The 22243-nt window shown below is 40.3% G+C and overlaps 1 protein-coding gene across 6 annotated transcripts in view; it reads left to right on the top strand.

Moving 5' to 3' along the window:
- STXBP6 (syntaxin binding protein 6) overlaps window positions 1-22243 on the top strand; it is a 240307-nt gene that overhangs the window by 57270 nt on the left and 160794 nt on the right. For 5 of the 6 annotated variants that reach the window (XM_025870223.2, XM_073895005.1, XM_073895006.1 and 2 more), the window contains one exon: window positions 15892-16080. The exons of the other annotated variant lie outside the window; for it this stretch is intronic. In XM_025870223.2, coding sequence (XP_025726008.1) covers window positions 15927-16080 — 154 coding nt within the window. In that variant the 5' untranslated portion in view covers window positions 15892-15926. Of the gene's footprint in view, window positions 1-15891; window positions 16081-22243 lie in introns of those variants that run through there. 6 annotated transcript variants of the gene reach the window in all.

Below are 22243 nucleotides of genomic sequence, written 5' to 3'. Positions count from 1 at the left end.
GAAACTATTCCATTAGCCATCACATTGATAGAACCATCCAGAACCAAAGGGAGATAGATTTCTGTGTTATAGGAGAACACACACAGGACCCACATACAGAATTAACAGACCAATTATATAACGATTTCTAGTTAGGTATTTCATGTAGGGAATAAAACAGATGGTGATTGTCCTGGGAATGATTCTTTGGCATCATGGAATTATTGCTCTCCAGGTATTTTTGAGATGAACACAGAAACCTAAGAATTCTACATGGGCTATGAGAGGTTAGGTATAAAAGTTCTTTAAAAAAAAATGCACATCTTGTGTTTAAGCACTCCATACGAACCAGTGTCCTTAAGAGAGCAGTGGTCATTGAGAGCCACATGGAGGTCCAGAGCTGCTTCCAGCATCATCTCCTGACCATGCCCACCCTGCCATAGCTCCATGTGCAGCGATTATCTTGAGTTCTAGCACAGACGTGGAACATAGTAGATAGTCATTGAAATGCCTAGTTGGAAGGATGAAAACATGAATAGGTGACATTTCAGCCTTCATGTTTCTGTGGAACACTGATTCTTGAAGGTTATATAAAGAGATTAAATAGGACATCAAGGAAAGAAAACTATTAGGCTGATGTTTTAAGACTACCAAAAGAGGGGGTGCCTGGGTGGCTCCGTTGATTGAGCATCTGCCTTTGGCTCAGATCATGATCCCAGGGTCCTGGGATTGAGCCCCACGTCGGGCTCCGTGCTCAGTGGGGAGTCTGCTTCTCCCTCTCCTTCTGCCACTTACCCTGCTTGTGCTCTCTCTGTCTCTCAAATAAATAAAATCTTTTTAAAAAATACCAAAAGACTAGATGAATATGCATCTTTGCCCTCGTGTTCCATTTTCTTAGGATAAGTTCTTAAGAGTAGAATTACTGTTGTGTGTATTTCCAGAACTTTGATAAGTTTAACTGGAGTGGCCTCCAGAAGGCTATTCCAGTTGACTGTATATGAGACTGATCAAGTCCCCACCCTCCACATCTCACCTTATTTGTAGTTGTGCCTCCAGAGCCTGCTTACTGGCACTTTCTCAGAGTAGTTGGCTTGGCAGGGGTCGAGGTGTGTGTGTGTGAGAATACAGTGTTACTAAAACTTCCAAGATGTTATGTGATAAAAAGTTTTTGGCTTGTTTTTATTTTTGATGCCCTTGGTTTAATTCCCCAAAATTCGTGTGACAATTTCTCCATCTCTGTTTCACTCTCCCTTTGAACAGTACCTTAAAAAAAAAAAAAAAAAACTCTTCCTTCCTTATACATTTTTACAGCTTTCTCAAGCATGCTAATAAATTTAGTATCTACACCTGATTCTTTATAGTTAGTAACCAGACAGGAATAAATTAGTGAACAGGCCAGATATAAGAAGAAATAAGGGCATTTTAGATGGTCAGTTGACATTATTAAGTCTTAGTTTGGACAAAAAAAATGGGAGTGGGGGGACTGATAAATTTGGGGATGGATTGTAGAGATGGTAACAGTTGGGCGTGCAGGCTTAGCATTGCCAGATCCTCCCAATTTTCACATGCTTGTACCCAGAGTTTCCTCTTGCTCTTCGGCGAGTGTGTAGGGTCTGTGCAGAAATGTGTCCCTGTGGCATTCTCCACGCTCACCTCAGGTCACGGTGTGTGTCTCCCAGCTGCAGCAGTCCGGACCAGAGCCCTTGTGCAGATCACAGGTGGAAGCCGAGGCATATGCTCTAGGTCATTCATTCAGAGCCAACAGCTTCTATGGCTTTCCATGGCAGTGGATCTCCCTGGGTAATCTGTGCAGGCAGACCTAATTAAATTTTTTAATTACATTTCGAGGGTAGGCTTAACAGAGGTAAGTATCTCCTGATCACCAGCCTCTGAAGGATTGAAGTACCTGCCTCTTCTGTGGCATGACATTCCTCATGTAGTGCGCTGGCTGCCTGGGTTCCTTGTCTCTCTTCTTGACTCGACTCCTTTTACCTTGAATATATTTAATTTGCCTGTAATCTCCATCTCTTGCACAGATCCCAGGGCATAGTAATTAGTAAATGTGTGTTGAAAGAAGGAGGACAGGTACTGTGCCTGGGTAGAGTTTCTTTGTCACCTCTGATGATACAGAGAACAATATGTAGCCACAACAGAAATATTCATCAGAACCAGATAAACATCCTCTTAGAGGGTTTGAAGAGCTTTGACTCCACATTATTTGATTTCCTTGTCTGATGGTTGGTGGTGAATGATAGTGACTACTGTTCTTTATCCCTTTACTTACTCGCTGAACCCCCAGGACCTGTCTAAATTGATTTCTTTTCAACTGTTGCCTTGGTCAGTTTCCTTGTTGATTGTCCTTGCCCACTAGAATGTAAGTAAGCTCCATGAGGGGAAGGATTATGTTGATCGTGTTCCCCTTGATGTCTGGGACAGTGCTGCAGTGAGTGAGTGAGGGAGCCTGTGTCTTATCCCAGCTCTGCTCTTTGTGTCTTTTCTTGCTCTTGCCTTTTTATGGCTACACATTTCCTCATCTCCCTTGGGTCACAACACTATTATCTACACTGGGGCAGACATAAATTGGCTCTGTCGTTATTTTCCTCCTTAAGCTGGCAGGCAGTTCCACATGGCGAGAGGGGCATAGTGGACACAGGACAGGATTACAGGAGGAAAACTCCTCTCTTTCCTGGCCAAGTCCAGCAGAGTCATCAAGGTAGGTCCCTTCTCTGAGCCTTGTTCTCTTTACCTGTCAAGGAGAGACAGTACCTCCCTACCTGCCTCACAAGGTGGGGAGATACCATTTGAGGAAAGCTTTGAAGAATGCACTGTAATGTGCATATGTATGCTTGTCTGCCTTTCAAGGACCAGGACACCCCATGTGGGAGCAGGCTGACCCAGGGAGCTGATTTTCTAACCTTCCTCCTTCAACACGACAGTCTTGTGAAGTGGGTGATGCTATCCTATTTTAAAGATGAAGATAATGAGGGGCACCTGGGTGGTTCAGTCGTTGAAGCGTCCGACTCTTGGTGTCTGCTCAGGAGGTGATCTTAGGGTCCTGAGATTGAGCCCCGTGTCGAGCTCCACCCTCAGTATAGAGTCTGCTTGAGATTCTCTCCCTCTCCCACTCATGCTCACTCTTTCTCTAAAATAAATAAATAAATCTTAAAAAAATGATGAAGATAACAATTCTCAGGGACACAGAATTTTACTCAGAATTATTCACAAAGTAAAGGCGGAGCTTAGACATAGATCATCTGATGACAGATCTAGCCTTTTCACCATCCAGCATCTGTAAGATTGGAGCATGGGAGAAATGGCCATTGTGCCTTGGCCCCAGATTCTGGATGGTGAGCCTGATCACATGTGTTTTGAACATCTCTGTACTTTGTTAATGTGTGACACCATAAACTTGTACTAGTGTTAACCTGAGTTAGTATTAGAGTCATATTCAACTGATAGATTTTTCTTCCCTGTCAAACACGGCACAACTAGTTAGGTCAGAAGTTACTTATTTTTGGCACATGCTGATTAAAAAAAGTTGACATTGAATCACAGAAGAGCTGATTGAATGGGGCAGAGCCTGCATTTACATATGGACCTTGAGTCTGACCTGGATTTGCAGGCTGTCCTGTGGCATCCCCATATACAGAGCAGGATACCTGCCTACCTACCCGTTCCTCCCACATGAGGTTTCACCATTGATTGGGTGCCGGATCCTCACCAAGGGGATCTATGTTATCGCTTCCAGGAAGTCTCAAGTGAACCTGTAAAGACTCTTCAGTTACCCAACAGGACCTTGTGCAGCTGCATGTGGAAATCAGGATAATTCTGGCATTTCTGAGAGCATTTTAATAGAGCACTGATTACAGATTGCAGGCACCTGGTGGTGTTTTTGTACTGTGGCTGAAGGGTGCAGTTCCAAAGACCAGAACTGGGCTTGACAGATTCCTATTTTCCCATTCTGTTGTTTCCCAGGGCCTGGAATAGGTACTAAGAAACTCTTAACAGCAGTTGATCCAGGCTCTTGGCATGGTTAGCATGTGCTTTCAGGAGACCACCAAAACCAGAGCATTAATTCCTAGGCTGATAATGGACATGTGACTTTGCCCAGGGCGGGTTCTCCTTCCAGTGGCTCCGAGCACTGAGACTGGAGGAGGGGCTCCTGTTAGTTGGGGTCAGCACAGAGCCCTATAGCTTGGCACTTGGCCAAAACTATTCTGTGCTTCTTGGACTGTCTCGAGCTGTTCTACTTGGGCTGGCCATCATTGCTTTTGGCCTTGACAACCAAATGAAAAAGCATAAACTGTGAAAAGTCAAGAGAATAAAAGGTGATAGCCAGAAGTTGAGGTTTTGAAATCAATGGGTAGAGGTATTCTAGTCCAATACTTAATTTCTTGCCAATTCATAAGAAAAAGAATGAATCTGAGAAGAATCCTCACTGCGATAAATCAGGTTTTCTCTCTCTCTCCACCTCCCTCCTGGCATTCCGTGTGCTCTCTCCTTCCACAAACTTGGGATGGCTCTAATAACTGCTTGAAAGAGCATTGCAGCTGAGTGGAGAGCAATGGCCAGCCCTAGTCGTGGCCTTGCTGTGATTTGGAAATTTCCCTCTGGACTTCAGCCTTCTTATGATTTAAGGGAGAGAACTGGTGTGCTAGACCATCACTAAGATTACCTCAGCTAGGAAATTTTTTCAGCATAAGAATGCCAGCATACTAGCTTGCCATGCCTTTCAACTGAAGTAGAAGCTGCTGGTGGGTGGGGCCCAGAAAGGTGTCAAGGAATGGTTGTTGGTTGGCTCATCTGGAAGGTCTTGCTGAGATCCTTCTCAGTCTAGTCAAGTGGATGGAATTTCCCTTGCCAGCCTTTTAATTTTGTGAGGGCCAGGGCATTGCTGCTAGGGAAGCAACTCTGGTTTCTAGAAGCACTGGCCACAAAAGATAGAAGGCACAGAGAGAGTATGAGGAAGGAGGCAACAAGAAGGGTCCCAGTTGTGCTTCTGAGATGCCAGAGGGGGGTAATACAGCAAAGGAAGTGGAAAGAGGAGTTTCCCTTGAGAACCAGCAGCAACCTTTGAAATAAGTGCCTTTCATATTTAAACCTTTTCCGGTTTGGGAAATAGCCTACAAGGTTCATAAAACTCCCTTGTGGCAGCCATCCAAGACCCTCCCAGTACTCCTGTTGTACAGTGCTGGTCTCCGAAGGAGGGGAGTGAGCAGCTGTGATGAGACTTTGGTGGGCATTGTCCTGTTTACGGAGACAGACCTATTGTATCCTCCCTGCCGCCGTATTACCAACTCCCCAGGTTTTTACTTGTGGAATCAAAACAAGCTCTATTCTAACTAGACTACGTGATCCTCTCTGCCAACTACACAGCATGAGATGCATAACTAAGATGAACAGATATCCAGAAAGAATGACTTCAAACTATAGCCTGATTCATTATCTTTGTAGGGGCTGGGCAGAGATATAATAACAGTATTTTGTCCACCAGAAAGCAGGGCTGATCAGAGGTAAAACTGTGAAGGTGATGAATTTGTTTTGATTTACCTGGAATGCATTTCTGCCTCACTTTTCCCGACCCTTCTCATTTCTTCAATGAGATATTCCAAAGACTCCTGGAATCAGCTTCTTAGGTTCAAGTCCCTGCTCTGCCCTTTGAAAGCCATGTGAATTAGAGCAACTTGCGTAACGACTCTGAGCCTTAGTTTCCTCTTTCGTAAAATGGAATCTTCCCCTCAGCCCCAGTACAAACACATCAGTGAGGATTTTCAAATACCAAAGTCCCATATCTAAGTATTTGTATCTCATGTCAGACTTGGAGGCAGCTGATGGGGAAAGATTTTGGAGGTTCCGTGGGAATCTTTCCAGCACCGGTCACATTACACTGCACACGCACACAGTCATGAAGTGGACCATTGGGGAGACCAATTAAAGTTAAAATTACAGTCCTTGGCAGATCTTCATAAGCTGGAAGAGTTTGATGACCTTCTTGAAAATCTTCTATGTGAAATTGAGACATTGAAGGACAGAGTGCCTTACCTTTTAAGTTGACCTGATAAAAATGTGTACAGTGGGTATGGATGTGCTCCATTTCTTCTGTCCCCCGTTACTGTGAAGGACTTCATGTCAGAGTGTAACACCAATAAAATATCAATTACAGAAAGCTTGTGGACACTCAAATTCTAAAGTGATGATTTTCTTCAAATTACGGATTCAAGTAGGAAATAACTGTTTTAGATGTTAGATTTAGAGTATTTTGAGAAGCTTTCCTCTGATTTGTAGAAAATATGTAAACTTGTTTCAACTATTTTTTAGGTTTTTATAGGTCACTTAAAAAATGGAGGGTCTTTTTAAAAGGCTTGTTATCTGTTTAGTGTTTTACGCCAGGTCTGTTCTAAAATAGAAGTAGCTGAATCAAGAGAATTTATAATTTGAGTCAACAAATGTCTGATAGTAAAGTCTCATCTTGTGTTTCCTGGAGAGTTTACTCATTTGTTTCTTTGTTTTCAATGGTTGATCTGTTTAGTCTTTTTTTTTTTTTTCTTAATCCATAGCTTCTGTATAAACTTCTGTGTGAATCAAGCCCCTCCTGTAAGAGGAAAGCACCTGAACTACTACCTAAGGCATCGTTAAATGACAGAATTTCAGCTGTGTGAATTTAAAGATCCAGTTGGCTTGATTCAGGGATCATGAGTTGGGCAGCATCCCATCTAGCAATAGAAAGTAGCTCCACCGGCGTGCCTGGGTGGCTCAGTTAGTTGAGTGGCCAACTCTTGGTTTTGGCTCAGGTCCTCTCTCTGTCTCTCTCTCTCCCAAATAAATAAATTATATATATAAAAAAAAGAAAGTGGCTCCACCACGCTATCAAAGGGAAAAGGCTTTTAAAGGCAGAAAGAGGGCTAAAAGAGGAAATCATTAGCAAAGACTGCATTCTTTCAGGCAGATCGTCCCCCTGAGGGGATTGTAAGGGCCAGGGATGCTGACCAAGTAATTCCTGGTTGACTGGTTAACGTTACCTTCCTGGGGGGCCAAGACAGCAGTTAGGTTAGATATTAAGTCTTGGTTTGCTGAAGTGGGGGTTTAGCACAAGTGACTCTGTTTGGGGCCTGCTGTCCCTTTTAATATCTTCCACTTTCTTTCATGGATGGGCTTAGAGTTTGCCTGGCTCTTCTATCTTCAGTGCAAGTAAAAGAAACATACTGATTTAGCAAACAGTGCAAAACATAGCACATAATTAAAATGTTTATTTTCACGTTGTCTATCCTCATGTGGCTTTGTCCCTGTTTGGTTGGAATAGATTTGTCAATTGCCAGTGTGGTCTGCTATAAACAGTGCTCTCCAGGCCAGTATATTGTTTTCTTAGCTTGCCAACTAGCTGTTGGACACCATGGGGATGAGGGCTCAAAAATTGAGACATGCCGACAATTTGAGCTCCTTTTGTTTGTTTTCTCTCACAACCCTGTGTTCTTTCTTTGATATGATTAAATTCATTTTTAAGGCCTGCTCACATTGTGGATTGACAGTCCTATCATAATCCAGTGAGTGCACCCCAGCCCGCCCTTCCCTGGTGCTTTATTTCTACCTGTTACTGTAGCGTTGGTATGTAGGGACTGAAGAACCAATTTAAGCTAGCCCTTGGAATTTAAACTTGTGAATGTTGTGGTTCTAATATAGACTGAATCCCTCAGAGTGGGTGATACTCGTAAACTCTTCACATCACCTTGAAAAATCCTCCCAATGGCATGTTTCTGGCAGTGGTGGTGGTGGTGGTGGTGGTTTTGGCTTTATTATTTGTTCAAGTTGGGATATAATGATTGACAAAAAGGTTAACAAGTCCACCCACAATATAAACAAACTTGTGTAAACACAGGTCTTGGGGTCTGGGTGTAGAACAGAGTTTGTTCTTTGAATATTAAACCAGCAAGAATAATGTGCTTACCGAACATATAAACACAGAAAGAGGAGATGAAAATAGTCTAGATTTATAACTGAAGCAGACATGAGTCACTGGCTTTGGAGGATCCTGTGAACATGATGTCTCCTACACAAGAAGGGTTAGTATATACAGGAAAAGAAAGTCAACCAAGTCTCATAGTATTTGGTAGCCTGATGGGAAAAAAGCTCCCTCTTTCCTTTTCTTAAGGAGTTAAACTGAATTTTAGGGTTTTTAAAGGTTTCCTACCCTTAAAAAATATAAGTAAGCCATGACTGAGGCTGCTGTATGTGGTTGTGCTGTTTTTGCATTGCTCCAAAGATGTGTGTGCAAGGGAGAAAGTGCAAGCTGACGTGTGGCTGGTATTCTGTTCACCTAGACCATGGGCCCTGGCATTGAGCTGCACTGGCTCAGAGGAAAGGGGCCATTTTCTTCTCACAAAATGCTTCCCGGGCCTTGTCACCATTCACAGCATTTGCTCCTTTTCCTCACAGCTCTTTGGAAGTGGGAATTTACCCAGTCTCACCTTTGGGATTCCAAGCACCATGTCTGGACTGGAGCTGAGAAGAAAGTCAGACCAATAATTAGATCTCAGTAATATATATTTTGATATGTCTTCCAATTTGAGGAGAAAACGTGTATCTCAAAAACAAAATGTTTAAAGGAACGCTCTAGTCAGATTATGGTGGAATAAGAATATTGCCCTGCAGAATCAATTTTTGACCTATTTTCTTGTTTCAAAATCTTAGAGGTATTCATATTAACATTTTGGCAAGCTTTTTTCTAGACATTTCTTTATACATATAAATACACGCCTATAATTCATGAACTCATTTTCTGTTTTATAACTTGTTTTCACTCATGTTATGGTCATTTTTCTCAGATCTATGCCATGAATGTTGAAGACTACGTAAAATTCTATTAGGTAGTGGGCTATACTGTCTTTAACCAGTGAAGATTGGCTATTGATGGATAATTACATTATTTATAATGTTTTGCTCTTAAAAATGAATCTGAGGTAAGCATACATTTATAATACACACAGGCAAACACGCTCACATCATTTTCCCTTGTAGTAGAGTTGCTGGTTCAAGGAGTTCTAACTCAAATATTAATTTCTGTGAGAAAAATTATAACTTCCTCATAATCCCTGGACCGATAGGGGTGGGTTAAAAATAGCATAGGTTACCATTCATAAAAACACATGCCTAAAAATCCTAATTTACAATCTTAAAGCAAACTTTGGGAGATACATTTAGTGGCTATCTTGATTCCACACTTGGAATTGAGCATGGAAGTGTTTTGTAAATCATGCAATCTGTACAAACCTCAGTGACTCATTACTAGGGCTTTAGAGTATCTGCCATGTACTCTCAAAAAATGTCTATGGAGTCTTATTTTATAAATAATTCATTAAATACAGAGGGAAAACCCCAAAGACAGTGGTTCTGAACTAGTTATATGGCAGAATAAACAAGGAGATCATTAAGAAAACAAGTCCAGGCCCTTGCCCCCTAGATCCCTCTGTGAGCAGGTCCTGGGCACTTCAGATGATGTTGATGTACCATTCTTATTCAGAATTTGTCCTTTATGGTATTTCTATGTCTATCTACAAGTATTTTTCTAGCAGAATAGAGAATATTTTTAACTTTTATTCATATCATTTTTATTTTCCTGTTTGGAAGTTTCCGGCTCCTTCCAGGATACTTTTAGAGGTTTTTATATTTTTTATTTTTTTGTTTCTGTGGGGTTTTTGGAATTTTTTGTTGTTGTTTGTTTGTTTGGGGTTTTTTTGTTTTGTTTTGTTTTGTCTATTGGTATGACTTACTGATTTAGTTCTGATCTTTGTAAGACTTCATAAGACATCGGTTCTTGGTCTGCCATTCCCATATGGTTTCCTTCCACACGGCCTGTTCCACAGACCGTGTGGAAGGAAGAATGAAGAGTGATGGACTTAGGGTGATTGCAATTTCCCACTTTGAATGTTATCACCAGATTAAAGTTATCTGTCTATTTTAGTGGTATATCAGACTCCCTCTTTAGATTCCACTAATACAAATTTTTAGAGTAGTAATTGAACTACATGGAAAATTGGCTGGTGGACTGAAATTTTTGTCTAACTTATTTAAATTTTCTGCATGTTTGCATGCCTTAGAGCAGCTGAGATTTTCATCTTGAGAACTATCTTATCAAGGAGTGAAGTTGTCTAAGTAGAAATTTTGCGTATTTAGAATCAGTAACTCTCATCTGAGTAAACTTTTATAAAGGAGCTAACTTGACCTCCAATTATCTTATTTGGCCTTAATATATGAAACCATAGAAAATAGATTTTCACTGCATAACACATTGCATGTTTTCTAACTACCAGGCGAAGCGTTTGGATTTTGGAGCAAAATGAACATTTTTAGGTTTAATGATTGCTTAATAATATCTGACTTGTAACATTTAGTGTTTATATACTGTGTGGAGTTGATGGAAAGCAATTTAACATTTCTCTACTTTGGTTTCAGTGCTTATAACGTTGACCCATTTCTTGTCAGGGTAATTGTGTTTCTCTGTCAAGACCTGAGGCATAGAGAAGAAACAAATACAGTTAAGCGTGAATCTTATTTACCCTTTAGAATATTATACTGGGCAGTGTCAAGGGACGTTTGTGAGCAAGATGGGAGCAGTGCTGGGGCTATTTTAGGAGGCATCAGAATCATTCAGGCTAGTGATGATGAGAATCCTAACCAGAGGATGCAAGCGTGAGAGGGAACTGGTGGAGTCCAGTTTACGTGGATTACATCAAATCCGCAGGACTTGGTGATTGGTTACTTATTATGGAGGGGTGGGGGTGGGGTTGGAGGGTTTGAAGGAAAATGCAGAGTCCGGGTTAACTCTCAGTGAAATGCTCCATTGGCAGCTAGGTAAATGGATTTAAAGCCAGGAAGGCAGTGGGAGGGGCTGCATGATTAGTGTCATCAGATTGAAGTTGGGTGTGTAGCATTTCAAACACAAAGTGGCAGTGCAGAGAACTCCTTAGAGGATAACCTTAGTTCTCTCATTTCTAAGTTATTTGAGGTCACCTCACCAGAGTTCCTATGCACTAGAGAAAACCAGCTGATTCTTCCCCAGAGTCTCCCAGGCTGACATCACTTTCACTCTTAACTTGGAAGAATCCTGAAACGTGATGTCAGCTTGCTTTGAGTGCATCCACCTCAGGGTCAAGTCATATTCACTGGTTAAAGAAGGTGTGTCTAAAACCAGGGATTCCAGTTACTCATTGGCAATGGGAACATAACTGCTGTCCAGTCCAGAATACTTGTATCGGCACATCCAGTGCCAAAAATGTGATCAGAAGATTGCATGCTAAACATGGCGCCCAGACAGGGACATTCCTGAGGTTAGAGGAATCAGTTTGCCTTGATAATATTAAGCTAAATAGATGACTGTATTTCACTGAAGGGGCTCTTGCTTCTCAGGTGAGAAATATTTGAAGCCTGTGGGCTACACCCCCAGTCTGCATGATAGCTGCAAAGGGCGCCTGTGACTAAGGGCATCTGCAGTTTTTACTTGCTGGAGTCCCTAGCACTCTTATCTCCTGACCACAGAGGACAAGTGTCTGTTCCACTCCTGGAAACCAAAGATGTTAGTGTTGGAGTGCAGAACATCTTCCATCTGTACCCTTTACTTACGTACTTCATCTGCTGAATCCTGAGGTCATAGGAGTTTACAGCTCCTTCTCTGAAGGTTAATCTCATTTCCTGGTTACTTGTGAGGGTGGAGGGCCCCCACTACAGTAGCCACGTACTAACAAAAGTGGATATGGATTAGGTGGCTTACAGCAAGAAGATAGATAGAAAAGCCCTGGGAAAGATTAAACTGAGATTAGTTTCTACAATTACCACTTAAGGCAGCCAGCTGCTTTGACTTGCAAATCATACTGTAGGTTGGTTTTTTGGATGGAAAAGCTTTGTAATTATAGCCTATAGAAGCTGTAGACCAGGAAGAGAAAAAACTTCCATGGTGTTGTAGGGGAGGAAAACTAATTTTCCTTCTACCCTTCTGAGTTCTTAGCTGAGACCCCTATAATAAAAGACAGAGTAATAAGAGAAAAAGAGAAGTTTATTAGCACATATACCTTATAGATGCATGGGAGATACCCAGGGAAAAATGAGCAACTCTCTGAAAATCCTTGGAATTCAGGATTAAATACGCTCCCAATAGGGAAAGGGGAGCAGGATGTAGGCCTCTTAGGGGAGAGTAAATGATTTTTAGGAAACATTGAGGGCACCCTTAGAAGAACACATGGAGAATATGATAGTTTGTTAGAAAGTCTGTCCTGGGTGTGGTATCCTCTTCTAGTCTCCTCTCCTGTGACAAGTGTCCATCTTCTCTGGTTGATGAAACTCTTGGATTGGGGACTTACTGAGTTCCTTTTAGAGGATCTATCTTCAGGCAGATGAGGGGAGTTCAGACAAAGCCTCTGCTCGCATTTGCTGTTTTTCAAATGCCTTCAGTTCAAAATAATCAAAATACTGAAGTGGCATATTTTGGGGTGGCATGTCCTGCTACCTTCAGCACAATGTAGATTAGGGTATCTGTGGTCATTGGCATACCACTGATGCCATATTCATCTTGTTTTCTTATAGTGGGGTCCCAGCCTTGGGCTGAACATTGATTTACCAACAAGAGGTAAGACCTGATAAATCTGCTTGATTGAATCAAAAGAGAAGATCCTGTACATCTCTTTCCTGTATTTTTTCCGAAGAATACATTCCTTTCCATCCCATAGTTCCTCATTAGGGTGTTGGCTTTAAATTAGGTGTCAGGGTGGCTGCATGAGAACCAGTTAGAGAATTGTTTAAAACACAAATTCCACTGTACATTCCCATTCCCAGGATGGTATTAAAAACATACACACATGCATGCAATCACTTAGGGCTGCTAATATCATTGTTCTGGACAAAAACTTGACAGTTTCCCATAGAATGCATCTAGTAATCTCCTACTAGTGAGTTTCCTGAGGGTGAAGTCTATAAATTCCTCATCCTGAAAACAATACAGAGCCTTTCATAAAATAGACTGTGTATCCATATTTAGAGAGTTTCATACCATGAATGAGGAAAAAGCTTTGGTAAAGTTGAGTTTCTCTTTAGACAAATCCCTTCTGGTATGGGTGGCTACATTTACTCAGTTTCTACAAGCTCAGAGGGTCTTTTATTTTTCATACTATAGTAGGAGAATTAATTAAAATTTTCCATTTTTAAGAGTTTATTATGATTCATGCACCAGAATAAGAGATTTGCATATACTGTTCCATTTAATTCTTTCAGTAGTTCCATGAGGTGGGTGAAGATCTCTCCCAGTTGCAGTTAGTAAACTAAGGGTCTGGAATTTTAAGAGATTTACCCAGTCATATGTAGGTCTTCGGTATTGTTGCTGCAACTTGAACCCGGGTTTGTTTTGATTCCAAAACCTGTGCTCAGTGAAGTTACTGGTTTTATCTTTCCTGTTTTTTGTCATGCCTTGTTTGTTATTGTGCTTGGCTACTAAATACCAGTATATTAAAAAGGGTGGGGGGAACCTGAGTGGCACAGTCGGTTAGGCATCCAACTCTCGGTTTTGGCTCAGGTTGTGATCTCAGGGACCTGAGATTGAGCCCCATGTCAGACTCCACTCTCACTGCAGAATCTACTTGAGATTCTCTCTCCTCCTCTCTCTGCCCCTCTCCCCATGCGGTCACACACATGCATGTGCTCATACTCTCTCTCTAAAATAAATAAGTAAATCTTAAAAACAAAAATAGTAAAAGGTCATTTCCGTTTCTTAACAGTTTCTCTAAAGAAGAACAGAATTTTCTAAGAATTTGGTAAAACATGCATGCTCCTTTTTTTTTCTGGCAAATTTTACACAATCACAATCAAATGATAGCTTTTTATTTCTTTTAACCATAATTTTAGAAAAATGTGAATCCAGGATAGGAAAGCAAAAGCCATACCCAGTTGGAAAGGCACCAGTCAGAGAATGCCTGGTGAGTTTGGGGATAGGACATGTTTTCTCTGTTGCTTATAGAATGTTGGAAGCTGCTGTCCTCCCGCTGGCTTTCTTTCTCACATGTCCCCAAAGGGTGAGAAGTGAGAGGCCTTGTTTCTCTCTCTTTTTAAAAATGTCCCTGTAAATTATAACACCCTACCTAGGAAAGTCACCACGTAAATCGTGGTGGGGGGAATTCTCTTTGCTAACTTCTGGGAAATCGCAGGGTATCAGTTGTCAGCACACTGAAAGCCAGTCCCCCTACACTGTTGTCATAATGTTCTCAGCCAGGATGAAGAACCTGGTAGTAATGATAAAATGTCATGATCAGAGCACAAATAGATCTGGGTATAGAATTCTGTAATATGTAGTGGAGTTATTGGTGGATATAATAAAAAGCAACACTTTGTATTCTTTATTCTTGGTGCCACTAAGAAAACCTGTTCTGTTACAATTGAAACTAGGAGAAAAAAAAATTTTTTTTTTAAGCCAGAGGAATGCTCTTTTAAAATACATCTCTTTCTTACGACAAAGTTGCTGATAGATAGCTATCTTGATATCATTTGTGAATCTTGCATTGGGAAAAATGATCCCAGGTTTTCCCTCATAAAGCAAAACCTTTGATGTAGTCAGCAGTCAACTCCTGGAGAACAGGGACCACGTCCTAAGTATTTCTCATATCTCTAATACTGAGCCTAGAAATGGCACATAGTAGGTGTTTGCCAATTGGCTCAATTTTACAGCAGGCTGGCCAACTCTTTGAGCTGCTGTTTCCATATCTAGCTGTGCTGTTGATCCATTTGCAGGCTCTCTGAATACTTGGTACGACCCACATGGCCAACCCACAGGCTCTGTCTGCACCTCTAGTTCTGATTTGTTAAACAAATGTTGGTTACCGATTAAGACACAGACCGTGATCAGGATGATGGAATAGAAAAGTTTTACTCGAGTTGCTGTTGAGGTTTTTGGATGAAAGGGTTAAAATTCAGACTGATCTTGAATATAATAGACACAAATAAGCAGAATTAAGACCATTAGGGAGGTATAACTTCTGGAAAACTAAATATAAAGTGGGGACTGTATATATGTGAGTTTGGTAGCAGGGAGAGGAGGGACTCATTGTGAGTCAGCAACATACTGCTTTATCTTCTTAATTATTGGGCAGACATTGCCAGTTACCCACAGGAGCATAACATGTGGGAACTGCTGGGTAACATTTCCAAAATACTTAGCATTAGTCAGATATTTTTTTTAGAATTCTGTGTCCACTCTGGCTAAAGAAAAATGTGGAGAATTTGTCAAGGGTCCAGAGCATGGCAACTATATGCAGAAGAGCTCTGGAAAATAGGACCCACTGAAAGAGGCTGATAAATAAGGATTAATTATTTAGCGTGATCCAAAGCAGCTAACGGGTGATTAAATTAATGGTCTTCTGTTGCATGTAGGGTTATTATGTAGAAGATGATATAATTATTTCCACTGTGAATAGAATTAGGGAAATGGATTTATGTTAAAGTTAAAGGAGATTTTGAAGGAGCATAAAGAACTTCGTGACTTTAAGGATTGTTGGGTAGTGGAAAGACTGATCAACGGGGAATGTGAAACCATGTTTCTTACGGAATAGGAATGGGGGTGGGTACTGCTCACCAGTTACCTTTAGGTGCAACTGGGGTAGAGATTGATGAACTTTCTAGGTAACATTTCGTGCTGTTTATTTCTCGTTGCATTTGACATTTTCAGTGAGTACATCATTATTCCCTTCTTGTTTGTATTTTTCACAGTTAATACAAATGGGAAGTCCTTGCTTTTAATGATTCTGCAGTGCATTTCAAGCAAGGGAGCGAGTTTAAACAACAAATTGAAAATTACTTCACCTGCAAATCATCTTGCCACTTACTCTGTTAGGAGCCTATTGACCATATTGTCAATTCAACTTGCCTTTTCCTTTTCTTCTTTAGAAAACTCGCTGTGTGCCCTCCTCAGTTATTCTACAATGAGTGCCAAGTCTGCCATCAGCAAGGAAATTTTTGCACCTCTTGATGAAAGGATGCTGGGAGCTGTCCAAGTCAAGAGGAGGACAAAGAAAAAGATTCCTTTCTTGGCAACCGGGGGTCAAGGAGAATATTTAACATATATCTGCCTGTCAGGTAATGAAAACCAGACATTGATAATATTAAAGCAGCTTCATTTTTAAAACATTTAATTCTCAGGGGTCCAATAGGGTCATAGACCCAGCTTTTGTACACATCCGCTCTCCCACTCCTGTTTCCTATTCTCTGTTGTCTTCTCCCGATTCTTATTTACTAGTGGCACCTCTACTTTTGAGTTTGGTTTGTATGGGAAAGGTTAATGAAGTTCAATTTTAAATGTATTTTCCAGTTCATTGAGTGTTTCTGCTAAGGGTTTGACAGACAGATTTGTTCGTCCAGACTTTTCCTTCATGAAGACATTGATGGAAAGTGGGTTCTCCTCTAGGATTTTTTTGTCTTAGAATAATTCCTGGTCTTTGGGTAATTGTCATTACTAGAAACCTGAGTTTCACTGGCTTTCTTTTTCTTAACAGTTGCCAGTAATCAGTAATAGTTTGTCCCAAGATAAATATCGACACCTATGGAATGTGAGAAAGTAGACACAGCTCCCAAATCATTGCTTTGCCTGACAGCTATTCCTTGTCAGGAAGAGGCATCTGTTCTATTAACCTTAGAATTTTGTTGGATTATTTTTTGTCTTTCTGCTTGTGATTGTAGATGTGTGGGATTTACTGTGGATTCATACCAAGTTTTTGAGATAAAATTTGGATAAGTTTTCCATGGAGTTGCGGTGATGCTAATCTGAATACCTGGGGCATTTGTAACGGATCTGATAATAGTTCTCTTAACTGGGCAATGAAAGAAATTAAGAAAGAATTAAGCTTACCTTAATTCATCTTTTCTTACTTCCTTCATTTGTGGCTTGGGAATAAAACTTTATTTTTGGACCCATTTTTGGATTTTTTAAAAAAAATAAACTTCTGATCATTTATCAGAATTCATTTCAGTATATAGATAGGTTTGTTCCAGAAAGAATATGTAAAGATTAAAGAAAAGAAGACTATGTAAAGATAGTAAGACTGTAACTTAGTTTATTTTATTTATATTTTTTAAAGATTTTATTTATTTATTTGAAAAAGCGAGAGAACACAAGCAGGGGGAGCAGCAGAGGGAAAGGGAGAAGCAGACTCCCCGCTGAGCAGGGAGCCCGATGCCGGACTCAATCCCAGGACCCTGGGATCATGACCTGAGCTGAAGGCAGATGCTTAACCGACTGAGTCACCCAGGGGCCCCTGTATTTTAGTTTATAATAAAATGATAACCTTTTGGTAAGAATGTCTTTTCAGTGGTTAGGAGAAAGCTTTTATTTAAATGAGTGTGAGAGAATTGACCTTGAAATATTGGTCTTTCTTTCTGAATTCCAAATAAGGTTTAGATTAGTAAAATTTGGTTATAATTGGAAGACATTTGCATTCCCTTAGCACGCTGGGCAGTGCTTGGCATATGATAGGGCCTCAGTTAATATCTAATGACTAAGTGAAAGAAAGAAGTAGCCTTTCCTGATTACCTTCCTAGTATTTTGTTCATGAGATTCAGGTCTTAAAAATATCTTGATATTCTTAAATTTCAATTCTAGAGTTTTGCTTGCACCAATAATGAATAGAATGCATTAACAGTAAATGTTTGGGCTGAGCCAAACATGAGTTAAGTAGGGACCCATAGTGATTCTCATTTTATTAATTTTTATTCGGTCTGTGTTTTCATGGAGATTTCTTGAAGATGGGTAGTTAAAGAAAAGGTGGATGGTCTAGAAGTCCCTAGAGTTTTGCCTGGTATGTACCTCTAACTGGAAAAGACTGCGGTTCTATCTGCATGTGAGGCATATGCTGCTGTCAGCCTATTTCTGATCATGAAGTCTGCAAGAGTGAAACAGGGACTCTGCCTGCCTGTCTCAGGGAAATAGCAGAGCCATTTCCCCTGCTATGGGAGATCCTGACCTGGACTCATCCAATAACTGCATTTCCCTTGCCGATTACTTAGACTTTAGGTTAAAGCTTGAAACTATGAGAATTGCTTTTTCAGAATTCCCTTCTAATGGAGGAAAATAGTTTGTCCTGATAGTCTTTCTCCTCTGCATGGATTTGAATTTCAAGAGGATAGGTTGGTAAAGTAGATCTAACATTTAAGCAGATGGTTTAATGGAAGTTGGGGCAGAAGGCCAGGCCAACTTTGACCCCCAAGTTTTTTGCAGTTTGATTTTTCTTCTCATTGAGGAGGGAGCAGCCTTCTTTATCTTCTAACTTATGTGAAGCTTTGAGGCATATTGGTCACATCTCTGATAAGGTAATGTTTTAATCAACAAGTAATTAATTACTCAGATACTTATTAAGTACTTTTTACGTGCTGAGCACTCTAGGCACAGAGCATACAATTAGGAGAAAAACCCATGAAGCTTACTTTGTTTGATGGAAGGAGCAGTAGACATTAATCAACTAGTCATTAAAATAAATATGATTATTAACTGTGAAAAGACTAAAAAGGAAAAAATGCAGTGATGGGAAAGATGTGCGAGTAGAATTTGGTCTGGCTGGAAGAAGCCAGAGCTATGAGAAAAGTAGAACCTCCCTGGTTCTGAAAAGAGATGGTGTATGAGCCGCGAACATTGCTGGCAGAGGGAAGGGCAGCCTCATTAAAAGACTACGCAGGATTTTGAGTTGCTCCTTTTCTCCTACTCAGTCTAAAGATGACCTCTTTGTAGCTTGACTAGCATAGGCAGCCGCAAAGTGGAAGCAGAGCCCTGGAAGGAGAGCGTCCTTCCTGCTATTAGTGTGAACCGCCAAGCTTTCTGGGAGGCCAGGCTCTTCTGCTCTTGCGGTTTGCCTGATGCAAACCAGCTCTCTATTTGGAATGGGCAAAATTTGCTCAAATTAGGGCAATGTCTGCAAATAGTATTTAACCATTTTTCAAACAGAAGGAGTTAAATTGTTTTAAGGAAAGAATATCCCAGCTTTCAAAGCTTGCCAACATACGCATGTAAGCATGGGTGTTTTATATATCTGGTGTCTTACTGATTTTTGTGTGTGTGAATTTCACCACCACCTCCCCCCAACCCAGTATCTGGCAGAATTTAAAATCTGTGAGGTTGAGGCCTGTGATCATAAGAGTTATTATTTTTGGAGTGAATTGCATATCCTCTGGAGGAATCCAAAAAGATGCTGGAGCAGGAGAAATAAGATGATCTTTCTTGGGTTATTTAGCCGTGATTGTGTAAGGAGAGAAATAATCTCTCCAGTTCATTCACGGAGCCCTAGGATAGAATTTTAATGTTTCTCACTGGACTTCCCAAATGGCGTCTTGAATGGTGTGCAGACGCTTATGTACTGACGTGCTTCAGTTTATTTGCATTCTTAAAGCCTGGAGTTTCCACTTTTTCTTTTTGGCAATGGCTAACATTAAAAAGACTGACAATACCAAGTGTTAGCAAGCATGTGGAGCAATTTGCGCTCTCACGCTTTGCTGGTGGCAATGTAAAAATGATATAACTGCTTTGGTCAACCGTTTGGCAGTTCTTTGTAAATTCAAAACATGTACTTCTGACTCAGAGACTCTATTCCTAGGTATTTACCCAAGAGAAATAAAAACATGTCCACATAAAGACATGTACACAGAGGTTGATAAGTCTTATTTATAATAACCAGTAATCAGAACTCAGATGTCCATCAACATGTGAATGAATAAATGAATTATATCCTGTCTGTGCAGCGAAATGTTCCCTAAGGAATGAATTACCAGTGCATGCAGCAACCCATGGATTACTCAAAAGCCTTATGTTGTATTAAAAACAAAAGGAAGACAAGACTACATGCTGTATAATTCTATTTATATGAAATTCTAGAATGGACAGAATTTAAGCTGTAGTAACAGAAAGCCCATTGGTGGTCGACAGGGCTGGGGTTGGGGACTGACTATAAAGAAGTATGAGGGGATTTTTTGCAGTGGTGTAAGTGTTCTATATGTTGATCGTGGCAGTGGTTACTTGGGTGTATACATTTTTCACAGCTCTTCAAACTGCACGCTAAAAATGGGTGTCTTTTATTATATGTAAATATATCCCACAAAATCAATTAAAAAAAAAACCTCTTACAGAGTCACTAGTTGGATGATTATAAGAGTTTATTGACCCTATCTCTAGCCTGCTCTGTTAGGAGGACAGAACTAACCCTCTCCTTTATACAAATGAGAAGTTGTCCTAGGTGGCCTTTTTGAGCCCTCAGACAGAAGCAGGTGTGCATCATGTAAACCTGAATTTGCATCGATCGGATCTAAACGTCAATGCCTTCTAAACACCTTATAGTACCTGGCACATTGCCAAGTACAGATACACTATCCACTGTGCTTAAATAGAAGATGTTATTTAAATCTGTGGCTTACTACATACCTGATTATACTCTAGACTTTGAAATTTAGAACTGTTAACTCATTCAAAGTATAAAGTGAGCCCCACCCACAACAATTTCTACAGTTGGTTGCCCCCTCCATGATATTTGGGTCCATAAAACTAAACTGGAAACATGCTAAGAAATTAAAAAGCAGTTTATTATTAGAGGCCAGTTATCTACTGAACATTCCATAATTTCATGCTTAAAATCTATTTTACTGATCCTAATGCTAGCCTTCACATTCATAAGTGGATAAAAATCTTACCTTGGCTTCTATTCATTGTCCCCATAAAAAGAAGCATGAAAAAATTTTAATTTTTGTGATTAATACATCTTTTACATATTTTATTGAAACAAAATCTTAATCTTTTGGAAATGATTTCAGATTTTTAGAGAGCAAAATTTTTTATTTAAAAAACAGTTCTGAATGGTCTTTGATGAAATAATTTATGTAAATGGGTCCCCAGTGGAAGGTAATGATGTGGGATGGGAGCCTAGAACCTGGCAATACTGCTCTTTATCTCAGTGGCTGCCAATCCTAGGTGTTTCTTAGAATCACCTTGAGAACTTTTCAAAATCCAGATCTAGGTGCTACTGCCGCAGCCCCAGGGGTAGTGGTAAGACGTACTGTATTTGGAAAGTTTTATGCTGAAGGTACTGAAGCTGAGATTGAGAAGTCTTCTCGGTCTGCTTGACATAACGGTACATTCTCGGTACTACATTCTATCCAAAACACGCTTGTTAGTCTCTTTTGCGTTGACTGGCCATGCTCAGAGCTCTGAATTTTTCTGGGCTTCACTTTATTCAACTGACAAGTTCAAAAGTTTCCTTTGGGTTCTGAGTCTGAGGATTTTGAACTCCTTGGAAGTTTTATGCCAGATCTTATTCCATACATGTCATGTAGGGAGAAATTCAGACTGTCAATAATCCAAATGGACACTTAAAGCATTTATGAGGGTTTGAGAGCATTCTTTATAGGTTGTTATTGGAATTGGGGTAAGCAAAGTTAATTGTCACCAATATGGCATAGAAAATTTTTTTTAAGATTGACTTATTTATTTAGAAAGAGAGAGAGAGTGAGCGAGCAGTGGGAGGGATGGAGGGAGAGGGAGAGAATCTCAAGCAGACACCGCACTGAGCACAGAGCCCAACGCAGGCTTAGTCTCACAACCCTGAGATCATGACCTGAGCCGAAATCAAGAGTCTGAGGCTTAACCAACCTCACCCAGGGGCCCCTAGAAAGAAATTCTTTTTATCCACTTTCTAATTGTGACTGGATCTTATCACAAGGTCTCTAAATATTAGAAGAGAGAGAAGGGAAGACAGATGAAATTTGACCTTGATAGGAATGGTTTATTTAGGAATGGTAAATTGACTTTCCAAAAAGTTCTTATCCGGGAAAATGAAAAAATCCACACCAAACTCAGAGGTATACAAATGTATTCACAGGGAAAGAAGAAATACAAAGCAACTATAATAATATCTATTTATTATTCTTTATTGTAGAAGTAGTAAATATTATTGAAACTATGAATCTTTCAGAAAATTATGTAGAAAAAAATAAAAATCATTTGTCTTGTTTGTATTATTTGTTGTAATTCCACTTAATCCTCACAGCATTCCTATGTATTAGTTGGTATGTTCTTCATTTCACAGATGAAGGGACCAGTGTTCATCAAAAGTCATGACATCCCAGCTTCACCATTTTGGGAATGACAGACTGGGAAATCCAGCCAGTCCTTACTACCCAACTGGCCTTGGTTGCACTGCCCTAGCACCTCGTTTCTTCCGACTTAGGTCATGAAAGGGGTGTGCTATAGAGAGGGCCATGTTTTAAGGGG

This window comes from Callorhinus ursinus, unplaced genomic scaffold, assembly GCF_003265705.2.
Source record: "Callorhinus ursinus isolate GAN/ISIS: 27379988/994484 unplaced genomic scaffold, GSC_fseal_2.0 scaffold8, whole genome shotgun sequence".
Classification (NCBI taxonomy): Eukaryota; Metazoa; Chordata; class Mammalia; order Carnivora; family Otariidae; genus Callorhinus; species Callorhinus ursinus.
The sequence above is the reverse complement of the archived record's forward strand: the minus strand, read 5'-3'. Positions and strand labels throughout refer to the sequence as shown.